This window comes from Siniperca chuatsi, linkage group LG9 (genome assembly GCF_020085105.1).
Source record: "Siniperca chuatsi isolate FFG_IHB_CAS linkage group LG9, ASM2008510v1, whole genome shotgun sequence".
Taxonomy (NCBI): Eukaryota; Metazoa; Chordata; class Actinopteri; order Centrarchiformes; family Sinipercidae; genus Siniperca; species Siniperca chuatsi.
The window spans coordinates 24695360-24708064 of record NC_058050.1 but is presented as its reverse complement, the minus strand read 5'-3'; the positions used below and the strand labels follow the sequence as shown (position 1 = coordinate 24708064).

At 40.1% G+C, this 12705-nt stretch overlaps 1 protein-coding gene across 34 annotated transcripts in view; it reads right to left on the bottom strand.

Moving 5' to 3' along the window:
* The window catches only part of rims2a (regulating synaptic membrane exocytosis 2a), a 154861-nt gene that overhangs the window by 56109 nt on the left and 86047 nt on the right, over window positions 1–12705 (bottom strand). For 18 of the 34 annotated variants that reach the window (XM_044207225.1, XM_044207227.1, XM_044207250.1 and 15 more), the window contains 8 exons: window positions 12197–12243; window positions 11791–11903; window positions 8178–8308; window positions 7497–7668; window positions 6984–7137; window positions 4597–4665; window positions 2037–2175; window positions 1498–1599 (listed from right to left, as the gene is read on the bottom strand). In XM_044207225.1, coding sequence (XP_044063160.1) covers window positions 1498–1599; window positions 2037–2175; window positions 4597–4665; window positions 6984–7137; window positions 7497–7668; window positions 8178–8308; window positions 11791–11903; window positions 12197–12243 — 927 coding nt within the window. Of the gene's footprint in view, window positions 1–1497; window positions 1600–2036; window positions 2176–4596; window positions 4666–6253; window positions 6281–6983; window positions 7138–7496; window positions 7690–8177; window positions 8309–10534; window positions 10583–11790; window positions 11904–12196; window positions 12244–12705 lie in introns of all 34 variants that reach the window. The other 16 variants (XM_044207214.1, XM_044207216.1, XM_044207218.1 and 13 more) reach the window with 6 other exon arrangements.

The following is a 12705-nucleotide window of genomic DNA, read 5'->3' as shown; positions in this document are numbered from 1 at the left end:
AAAGGAGAGAGAGAGAGAGAGAGAGAGAGAGAGAGAGAGAGAGAGAGAAAGGATTGGAGATAGACAGAATCATAGGCAGGCAGATGGAGGGGTGAGGAAACCGAGTGAGAGAGAACGAGAGATTTCTCAAAGAAATAGGATGTAAAGAGACTGAGGAAGCTCATAGGAAAGGTTGATGTAACAGTTTCAAAGAGGAAAAACAGGCGAGGAAGATAAGAGAGGCTGAGAAATCGGATGGTGAGGAGATGTCTTCCTCAGCTTTACCACACAGACAGATGAAAGTGGTACACCGAACACACCAGCAGCATTCACAAGAAAGAACAGAACAGCACAGTCCAAACACCTAAAGCTGCTTGGTGTCACTTCTACTGGATGATTAAACAACTTAAGACCATATACATTACATAAGATTTCTTCTTTTACAGACACATTTTAAATAATATTTCAAAAAGTAGGGAAATACAGTGAAAATGACAAGTTTTAAACAAAATACCAGCCTCACAAAAAGCTATATAAATTCCAGAGGATATTTTGTAATATAGTCAGAGTTCTGGGACAATTCCAAATTCTCCATGACTCATTTCCTGTGTCATTTTCAACTGTTTTCAATAAATAACCGGACGCTGTTAATTAAAGCAGCGGAAATATACTCAAGTGAGCACTGTCCCAGACAATTTAGATAAGTGCATTTTCTGCGTCTAACACTGATTTAGGCCAAGCCTCAGAAATATCAAATAAAGTTAATTGGACGGGGGAAAGTAGCTGCGGCCGGGCAGTGCCAAGGCTATGATTGGACTCTTGGAGCAACATTTTCCAACCCTCACAGAAAATAAGTGCTGATGGAAGATAACTGACCACTTCCCCTTGACCACCTCTTCCATAAACTTAGTGAGATACTTGCAAACACTGTACACTGTACGCAGCATTTGCAGCACTGGCTCCAAATAATTTCAACCCCCTGAATCTAAGATGGAAAAAACTAATTGTTAATTACTCCTCTCACGCAGTGTAGTCTTACCCAAGTCTGTTGTTCATGTTATATCTGTGATACAACTTTTCTGATGAATTAGTGAAGTGACAACTTCATTTTTATCTTTAAGGATCATACTTCTCATTGGCTATTTGCTGTTTATTTGTTTTCATTAATCTTTTGGAGGTTTGAAGTAATACTGTTTGTATACATGATAGAGGAAGATAGAGGAAGTAGGTATCAAGGTATAGGGTATCCACCCCACTGTATCAGATTAAAAATTGCTCTTTAAAAGTAAGAATATATCAAAAAGATTAAAAGGCACCCACACACAAGATCAGTTTCCAGAGAGTTTAAGGCAAACGGCATTGTGCATAAGTGTATGCGTGCATAAACACCTCCCTGCATGTCTACTCATCAGCCCCCACTTGTGCTTGTCAGCATCTGTTCATGCATGCCCGCGTATGTACATGCATCTACTGTACACAAGTGTAAGCTGGAGTGTGTGTGTGTGTGTGTGTGTGTACCTGTCACGTGAGTAGTTATCTTCGGACACACTGTGGTGGTCCACTCTAGTGGAGGAGCTGTACTGAGAAGGCCTAAGGTCAAAGGTGGGGTCCAGACTTCTGCTGTGTGACAGAAGTGGACTGGATCACCCCTCATGTAGTTTACACACCACACACTGCCCCCTACTGGCCAGAGGGCACATCGCCTCATGTTAATGTGAGGCATTTAGAGTAACCGTGAGAAACGCTGCACTCTACATAGGGGTGATGTAGCAATTTGGAAGGCAGTACGAGGGCAGCAGCACTTAGTGCTACAACCAAATCGGTGACTAATTTCAAACTCCCATTTTCCAGAGTAAAGCAGATTTTACCCTTCATCTATTAGAATTTTGTGGATCCCTAAGCCTTGAACTTAAGGCATCCTCCTTCAACATATGTTTGTTCATAAAAGATATCAACAGGGTGTTAAATACATCAAAAACATGTTAAAAACAAAAACTAAACACAGTGTAAACCCAGAAATCAAGGGTCAGCCCAGTAGTGGACTGAGTATTAGTTACCTGGAGGGTGGGGGAACGCTGGGAGAGCGTGACCGCACCCGATTAATATCAGCCGACCGAGAGCAGTGGTTAGACGACATCACCTGCTCAGGGACAGACAACGTGGAGCTCTGGAAGTCTCTGCCATTTGGCCGGTAGTCTGTGTAGACAAGAATGGATAAAGGAAGGGAGGGATGGGGGGACAATATTAAGAGGGAGAGGGTGTTGGATTGTTGGTTCTGCATTAATATTCTGACACCAAAAATACTGCAGTGGTGGACTTTAAATTACAAGACAAAGCGCAAATACTGTACTAATTTAACCTTAACACCTTGTGGATTCCCTGTATTTTTGAGCGAGTGAAATAGCTAAATCTGCAGCATTTGATAATGAAAAATTAGGATTGCTAATGATGCAGGTCCTGTTTAACCACACCCCCAATAACTTCGAAGAAACAGACCAAACTTTATAAAACTTATGCTAAATCCTGACCTGCACAGGCACACATTTTCTATTTTCATTTTCATTATGCTGAGTCTCTATGTTCCAAAAATGAGGACTAGGTTTAAAGGTGCAATTCATCTGCTGTGTTAACACTGTGCATTAAACATGAAAATAGCCTTTAAAAAGTCAGAAACATTATAATGAATTTTCTCTGCAAGACTGATTAGTCCATTGAACTTGAAAGAGTTCATTAACCGATAATCAGACATGGCTAGCAGCCATGGTTAAGGTCAATGCTTAGCACTATTAAAGTTGATTGATATTCAATAGAGTGTACAGCACATTAAAATGAGTTAAAGAAAACCCTGAATCAAAAGTTGGAAAAGAAGGAAAGGTAGGAAAAATTGGAGGTAACGATAAAGAAATGTTGACCTTCACTTGAGAAAGTTTGACATATTAATATGATAAGATTTTCTTTTTAGTGGCAGCTGTGCATAATAGTTGGAATAAAACTGTTACAATATTTCAAACTAAATGATCCATCCTGATTGCAAGTGGATGCAAGTCAAATTCTGAAATTCAGAATGCAATCAACTTCCATGCAGAGCCAAATTAAATCTATTCTTCCTCTTGACATGCTGCTTCACGCATGAGTACAGCCTGCCTGTTAAGCACATATAAAGAGGAGAACCTGTACGGACAATTAATAGGATTTAACAAGAGGAGTGGACTGCATCAGTGCACAAGTATGGAACAGAACTGAGGGTCAAAGCAAGATTAAATGTGTATGTACTATGCAAAACAAATTTGACTTTTCACTTTTAAAATTCTCTTGCATCAAAAGAGTCCAATAACAGGAATGCTACTTCAAAAGACAGGATTACATAAGCATAACCTGTGCAGTAATTACTATTGTGCACTTCACTTATAAAAATGCCTGCTGTACTGTATGTACACGACAATTAGAAACATGGCAGTTAGTGTACCGTAAAATAAAATGCACTGAAAAAACGTTTTTCTTCCCCATTTGAAAGTAATAGTGGCAGCAGTTTAATGCAAAGACTGCAGGATAAACTGAGATGTGGTGAGCATGAGTAAGGAGGAGGGTGCGACCAGAGCTGAGCGAAGGGGTATTCCCTTCACTGTGAATGAAGTAAAGGGGACTGGCATGGCGAGGCAGTGAGGGGCTGATGAGAATGTTAAAGAGGCTGGAGGAGGATTTCCCTCAGCTACGGTATCATCAGCAAGCCCAGGCTGATGCTCTTCCCCTGTCTGCCTGACAGGCGTTTGCTACAGTAACTGAATCTATTCTTTTCTCTCTCCAATGCCTTTCCTCTCTACGTCTCACATTCTTTTCCGCTCTTCTTCTGCGGCCTGTATCGGCTAATAGGGATGTGAAACATTACCACATGCTAAACTACCAGTGCAGGCAGCTGTCTCCATCCTGCCAGCAGCTTTCCTGCACACAAAGTCGGCACAATTTGTGTGGTCTTCAAGTGAAAGACAAAAAGAGGGATGATGATTTATTGAAAGAGGATAGCAAAGAATATACTGCTTGCAAAACACTATCTTTTGCATGAGAAAACAAAGCAAGCCTCTATTTTTTCTATGGCTTTGCTACCTATTTCAGCATCAATATCTTTGAAGTTGATATTTTATGTGGGGAAATTTCAAATACTTTCTTTCTGCCTTTTTTGCTGGCTCTCTGGCTGGTAACGGCTCTGCTTTGCCTTTTCTGATGTGCAGCATGGGCGTGCTGCTGGAGCCTTGGTGAGTACAGCAGAACAGTAACTAGCAGTGCAGAGGCAGACAAAATCTCAGTGCTCCTTCACTGTGCTGCTGATGGGCTACAGCGTTTTACCCTGCTAATATGATATCTAATAATTTCTGTAAGCTGTTCAGGCCCAGGAAGCATTTGACATGATAGTGACATGCAGGAGGTTACCTGAGTTCAAGGCGAAGGCAAATACACATAAAATTTAATAGGATACATGAAATAATAGAATACATGAAACTATGTATTACTTTACCTCCAGACTGTCTCTTTGCCATTTTGTTTTTCATTTGATTTGATTCACTTGTATTATTATTTCACATACACTAATTATTGCATGTTAATGTAACCCTAAGATATTACCTGTTATTACCCCGACACCATCTTCACAATCGTAGTCTGAGATCTCACTGTCACTTATCCTCTGGGATCCTTCGAGATAAAGAGAAAACAAAAGAGATAGAAGGGGGTGCAGGATGGAATGAGGAGAGAAAGAGAGAGACAGAGAGATGGGGGGCGAGTCATTTTCATTCCCACGTTCATTTATTCACCCAGTTTTTTGTATTATGCCTCCCTGGTCTGAATGTAATCTTTATTGGTTAAACTGAATGTTCTAACTGAATCCAATAAGAACAAATGAATATACTGTCAGTCCCTAACTCATGTCACCGCACCCCGCAAATACAACAAACAGTACCGCAAGAGAGCATTTTGGATAATATACGTGAAAATATGCGTCAGCTGTAAAAAATAATGCTGCATTTCAACAAAAACAGTAGATCTCACTTCATCTGAACTGTGGCACTTTTAAATGACACATTCAATCATTCAATTTACATGTGAAGGTGGGGGTGCTAGAAGTGATATGGCTTCACAGCTCTTTCTTCATCTTCCCCAGTAGCCTTATCATCCCTCCCTCCCCCTCTTTTTAAAGTACCACCACCCCACCGCCTTCACCGTTCAGTCAACTTAAATCAACTGGACACGTGTGCTTTATCAGAAATGACAAGTGCTGCACTCTGGCAGTGCTGCTCCCAACCTCTCATCTCAGTTGGCTAAAGACTTTTTACAGCTGTCAGCTCTTTCACCTCAAACTAACATAAACGCCCACAAAATCATCCTGGTGGGTGAAGCAAGCAAGCCTTATGTGTCTAGTAGAAGCATTACAGTGAAGCAGTCCTACGTAACATGGACTACAATACAGTCGTCTAAAGCATGTTAACCAGTATCTGGTGACAGAATGAAACAGTGGTGAGAGAAGGGCCGTAAAATGAGCTATTTGGGGGTTTGGTTAGAGGAAATACAATCCTAGAAAATAATGTATTATGCATAAAGATAATCAAAGCGTTCTCTTTTTCGTTTCTCTAAGTAAATATACCATCACTTTTTCTGGAAGATTAAGAATAGTAAGCAAAGTATCACACCAGCAACAGAGTCATCTACTGTATCCCATGACAATTTCAAGAACATATTCACATTCAAGACACACAAACTCAAGCAAAGCAGAATGGGCTGTAAAATTTGTCAAAAGTATTTTGTGTATTTTTAAAGGGGGAAATATTGGCAATGGGCAAAATAATATACAATAAACATCACAGAGGAAAAGCAAGTGGTCAAAATCAAAGTATATGCTGTCTGCCGGGACTGGCAGATAGCCTGGGATTTTATAACATCACTTTAGGATGAGGATTGAGTGCAGTTTTGCAGGATATGGTTGTGGGTTGCAGGATGGGATGATGAGATAGTCACAGGTGAATACACAGAGAGGGAGAGACCACTGTGTCCTAAATCTGTTTCCCTGGAGCGTGCACGTGTCTGATACCCTGAGTGGATTTCAAACTAGTAGTATAAAATTTACACCAGCTCCCCACACTGAAATCCATGTAAGGCAGCAGCAACATGCACCCTTCATGGAAAAAGGGGTGGAGAATCAGGGCACAAGAATGCATCTTTGAAGAGGACAGGAGAACACTCAGATGCTCCATAGAGCTGCACTGCCTGCAATTGCAGGGGGCTTTACCTGAGTTGTATGAATATGAGCCTTTGTCTGTAAAAGCAGAAGCAGTAAGGTTGATGTGACATGGATGACAAAGACAAAATATGTATAAACTACAATGACTGTTAAAGCCTTATTTGTAAATGAGAACATACTGTACATTTGCAAATTATAGTTATTATTAGAAATGAGAAAACTGACCAAGCCTAGATCTACTACATTATATATTACTATAAGAGACAGAACCTGATCATTCACTTTACTGAAATAATTTGGAATCATTGAAGTCTGTTATGATTTTATTCTGACTTCAGTTACATGACCACTACTGAATGGCGGTCCTGTAACTGTAGTGTTCCTTGCATGCCAGTTCTGGCAACAAAGCCCATGTTGGCACAGTAACAACAACAATGTCGGCAGTCTTAGCAAACAAAAAGAGGGAATTTTGTTATCAAAAAAACTGTAACTTTGAAAAATCCACTTGAATTGAACCCATACCGAGTTATCAAGAACCTGAAATTACTGCACTGCAAAATATCTCACTAAGCTATTGAGATCTTACTGATACAGACTGGAGGGATGTTACTGACTTGTCCACCGTTGCATCATCTTATAGCGTGCATATAGTATATTTCATATCACTTTGAATTTATTTTTCCCTAAAGGGTGGCCACTCTCACTTTCTCTTTAAAGTAAATTTCAAGACATTAATAAGACTTTTGTGACATGTGTCAGTGACAGAGCGGTTACGTACTCTGCAGCCGCCGTGTTGGACTCTCTCCGTGGAGCTGCCTGCGCTGTGTGTTCGGGGAGGCACGTGGGAGTGGGATGGAGGACACATCGTGGGTTTGTAGCTTGTACCAGTGTGGCTCGTCATCCAGAAGAGCTGTCTCCAGCTCAATAAGGATCTGTGAGAGGAAGAAGGCAGCGGTAACGTCTCTTACCTCACTCCAATGGTTGCAAACTAACATAGTTTTTCTCAATGATGGATTACAGCAACATACAACACACACCCAATACTCATAGAGCTCTTACAGCGAGCGTCAGTCCCAAACAAGCCCTTCCCTCATGCCGATGTGTTTATTTATCGTAACACTTTTACACAGTAAGTAAAAATAACAAAGCTCCATGTCCATGTTGGACAAGGACTGGACCACCAAAACCTTGTAATGGCCAAGAGCTTTATTAAGGGCTTGACCCTATTCAAGAGGATTAGCTGAGAGACTGTCAGTGAGTGTCCCTGATGGGTGGGGTTTGGTTTTCTTACCTCTCCCAGGAATTCGCTCTCCTCCTCCCTCACCCTGGCTTGGTCCCACAATGTGATCTCCAGCATGCGCTCCCGAAACTCCCGCCGGTGCACCGGCGAATACATAAAGGTCTGGTTCCATTTGGGCTCTAAGGATTTCTTTACAGTTTTTGTTCTCCTCTTGCTTTTGTCGCTGGAGGAACAATAATTCAAACTGTTTTTATTTACAACCATGATAGGGAAGAGCCACGAATACAACAGATCAATAACACGACACAGCACAGAGCACATCACCGTGGCATGCTGATGATGAGAACAAGATGGTAAGATTACTGTACTACTCTCCCTGAAAATGTCCACTTCCTGCATTCTTCATCAGTGCATAAGAAAGAACTGCTTAACAAGATGCAAAACTGCACTGAACGACCAACAAAGTAATTAGACACATCCACATACTGTATATCCATACAGCCTTTCCTAATGCTAATGGCTAAAAAACAATGACGCATGACCTTGCAACATCACATCAATGTTCCAAAAAATCCACACTAATACAGAATCCTTTTTCTAAAATATATAATAATTCAGTACGGCCCACTACTGTCCTATGTCTTCCTGAATGGAGTGAAATGGCATAACATTAAAAGAGTTGGGTGGGTAAAATAAGCACATGGCAATGGTGGTAACTGTTTCTACTCTTACCTTCTATCAGGGAGGAAGTAGATTTTGACATAAGGGTTCCTGGGCCGACCATCTTCCCTGGGTGGCAGGTCTTTGGCACCCAGGATGGTGACGATTAGCTGATGGCCCACTTTGTCATACCACAGTTTGACCTGCAGGAGCAGAGCACAGGTCAGGGCCAACAGAAGTAAAAACACAAAGAGGGACTAATGCAGGAGAAGACAACTTCATCAAATTAGAAATAAAGTTATTACATGTGCCATTGTGCCTTATTTTATTGGAGACCTATCTCATTTCAACTGAGAGTTTTTGACTACAGCATAGGGTCTTCTCCTGTATTTACCCTTCAGGGAAAAGGAGGAAGATGTCTACCTGCTAAGATGATGTCAGGTCACATGCTTGGTGGGGCAATTTATCAGAGCTTAAGTGCTCATTAACACATGGACTTAATGTATCAATGTTAATATGGTAGGAAAATGCTAAAAATGTATGTCAAAAAAAAAAGTGACATTTTTCTCTATGGTTAAAGAGACCCTCCTTTAATGAAAATATGTGTTTTTTTTAGTTATGCGCATGGTGCCATGTTTATATGTTTTCATTGTGTTTTTTTTATATAAAGTGTTGTAAATGTCATTAAATACGTCACCTGCAGGGATGAATAAAGTTTATTGAATGTAACTGAATACAATTGGCTTGAATGTCATTTTGACTTAAGTGAATTGCAGTAAAATGCTAAAGGCAGCATGCTCTAAAATTAACAGTGTGCTCTGTTGAAATGATACCATCTACCAGTGATGATGTTGTCTCTAATAATGCTCTCTCAGATATTAAATGGGCATTGATATGGAGAAATCAATCATGCTGTTGCAAGAGGAATTGGAGACAGTTCACACTGAAAGGGAAGTATGGACTCCAAAAGAAGACACTTAGAAGAAGAAAAAGCTCTAACTGAGGCCTTAAAGAAAGTAGATGAAATGTGAAATAAAACTTCTAAGCTCTTGTCCATACTTCTTTAAAAATATGATTATGGAAAGGGTCTGCACCATTTAAAACTACCAGCTATACATGCAGCAACGCAAGAAAGAGCATTCAAGACAAGTCGACAGATTTCATATAGGCAAAAAGAGAGGGCTTATGGGAAAACAAATTGTACCAAACAACCTCTAAACTTGCAGCCCACCAAACTGTACCATACTGCAAAATATGTATACTGTAGTCTGTGAATTGGTAAAACATCAAGATTATATTATGTGTGATAATACGTGATTCAATAGTAAACTACTCAAATATACAACCGTAAGTGGCTTTACAATGTGTCCATCTAATAATTAACTGAAACATACAAGCTTTTTCAAGAGTACACACATGAACATACACACACAAAAAACCTACTCATTTACCTCCATTCTAACTCCATATCATGTGTTTAGACGCCTCTAAATTTGAAAACCCACAGTGTATATCTTTGCAGACATCTGCATGCTCAACTATGCATAATAACAATATTCTCGCATCAATTTGTTGAGGGCACTCTCAAGCAAAACAGCATACTGTAACAGTGTCAGCAAGATAAATATCCACAGTCCCAAGCAGGAGTGTTAACCTTCTAACTGAATCGAGAATATAGAATCACACAAAGTGACTGTACTGCACGTCATAAAACAAAACCCACAAAAAAACGGTCTGATATTAAAGATGACAGATTAAAAGAGATCCTGAGCACAAAGCAAAACCTTCAAAGCTTTGCTTGGTTTAAAGTTTGTTATTTGGGAGGTACAATTTGCTTATTCATTAACTCTGGAAGGGAAAATGCAATTTGGTTTCCAACATATGATGGTGAACTTGGTATCTTTTCACTGCAACATGAAACTGCAGACCCATCAACCATAGGCTGCTAATTAACATCACTTCAACTCGCTCCTGCAGATGTGTGTAGGGTTAGAGTTATCAAGGCCTGGGTTCATGTCACAATGAAGCAGAACATACCCCAAGTCATTTGTCCTAAAAAAGCTCAGGGAGACACCCTCCTGCATTGCCAAAAATCCAAAATGTATGACACAAGGTAGGGTCAATTACTGGTGTCAAATCAGGCAATGGAAGAGTGTCTCTTGAAATGTGTTCAGATTAGTTGAGCATGCACTACCTTGGAGTAATGATGTGAATGGGTTAAAATGAGTAATAATAACTCTCATCATAACAGTGATACCAAGAAATCAAATTGAAGAAAATGACACAATGCACTGCACTAAGAGGGAAACTTGAAGCTGCCATTTCCCTGGGAATGCATTTTCCAAAGTATGGAAACAGAAAAAAGGCCAGTCAACAGTCAATGAGCAAAGACCAAATAGAGATTGTGCCCTTCAGACAGGGCCAATTACCTGGACCCTAGGGGCAAAAGGCGTTGTTCTTCTACTAAGGCTTTGGCTCTGGATAAGCAAAATTAAACAGCAAAAAGAAAAAGAAAAGAAAAGAAAATACAATAAAACCAAAATCCCACAAAACACCAACAAAAACTCAATACACAGAAGTTTGTAGTTTCAGATGGGAGATTTAGGCCTTGGGTTCATTCTTATTTTACTTTCTCACCTTTCACTTATATCTTTGCTTCTCTGCTTTTCTGATTACAAGCTTCTCTGCTCTGTTCTGCATAGGCCCTTTGAAATGATAAATGCCTCACAATTATATCTCTCTTTCTACTCTGGACCTTTTCTCCTCTGCTTCAAAGCTTGCGTCACAGTGACGTTAAACCCTTGTTATCCCTAAACACAGAGACAAGACTGCTCCAAAAATATCATACTGACAGTTCTTTATTGTGTAGAATTACTCATCAGGCACTTCAGGTCTTACAAGGTTTATTCAATGAACTGTTTCAGTGATCAGTTGTTTTTGAATTTCAAGGTCGCTTCAAAGAAATGGAGAACTTAAGAGGTATCTCGGTGAGATTTAGGGTTTGCAGAATTCAGTGCTTATTTTTAATTGGCTGACAGTGTTAGAAGTGTCAATGCAAGTCAGATTACTCTACAGTCCACTACAGCAATTGGAATCAGACATTTTCCTGATATACCACATCACCAAAAGCTAAAGATACTTGAAAATTGTCAAATTTTAAGATCATGAAGATTGTCAGTGGTATCAGCCCTCAAACCCAATGTCAATCAAACCCAACTAGCTCTCATAAATATTGATGGTGAGAGAAAAACATGTCTTGGAGGTATTTCCCAGATGCTAAAGCTATTTCCCTTGTGGATCCTAAATTTGAGAGTTGATTTATCCCTTGCTTTAATGTAGCCCTTTATCCATTTATCCCAGGAGGGTTTTTATACTAGATAATGGACAACACACACAGTAACCTGATCTACAATCCTGTGCTGGTTTGGTAAAGGGCCAGCTGAACAAACAGAGTGAGAGAAGCTATGCATTGTAGCCCAATGGTTTTAACCAGGATTTAAGTTATACTTTGAGTTGCATAATAAATTTACAATGTGAATAGTATATTCCAAAATGTAGTCATATGGACTTAATCACCCATAACCCATCTTACTCATAAGTTGTCAACAGTGGCCAAAGCAATCTAACAATGCAGTCCCTCCAGAGATTTCACATGTAGTATGTATGTCATGCTGAGGTTACTCACTGAGAGCTGTCCTGACAGGTACTGGGGGGCGTCCCTCAGCATGCTGGGACTCATGGGGGACGTGACGGAGATGGATGGGCGATCCATCTTCTGAGACTCAAAAGAACTCGAACCTGACAGGGCACAGACAACACAGTCAGATTATTTAGTAGTGATGTTGGTTTTAGTTTGTGGTTTTAGTAACATGATGAGATAAAATGAGAGAGGGGGTTGGTAGTAAGGAAGACAGAAAGACATAGACAAGAAGAGGGACACAAAGAGGGCAAGAAAGTATGCCATGAGAAAACAGAAATACAGGGAGGCAAAGAGTCAGAAGCAATTCTCAAAGACATTTACTTCATTTGTTGTTTCTAGGCTGATTAATAGGATAAAATGAGGTAATGAAATAGCTCTTGACAAGACTCACTTGATTCCAGTTGTGCATGTGTGCTGTCTGGTATCCTTGGAATATCTCTGAAAAACAAACAAACAAAGAGCATGAGTGTGTGAGACAGAAGAGAAGGAGGGGATGGAAAGGATCAATTTCAGCTAATGCTGACTGCACTGTGCTTTAATGACCACATTAGTCTTCATTCACCCAGCAGCTCCCTCAGCAGCACAAAGCAGGTCAGATATAGGAATTGACAAAGTAAAGGTGCCGCTATTTTTGTAATGGTTTTGGTTTGTGTTCAGCTATTTCCTGTTTTATTTTGTAATGTGTTTGGCCTTGTGTATTGTGTAGTTTTACTTCCTGTCTTTGGTTGCTTTTCCCGCCAGCTTTGATTGTTTGCTCTGTCCTGATTAGTTTCACCTGTGTCTCATTTTCTCCCCTCACCTGAGTGTAATTAAATCTGTCTGCTTCCTTTGTTCTGTCAGCTCGTCTTCGTCAGTTTGTGTCAAGTGTTCCAGCCCTTCTCCAGTGTTTCATGTGTTTAT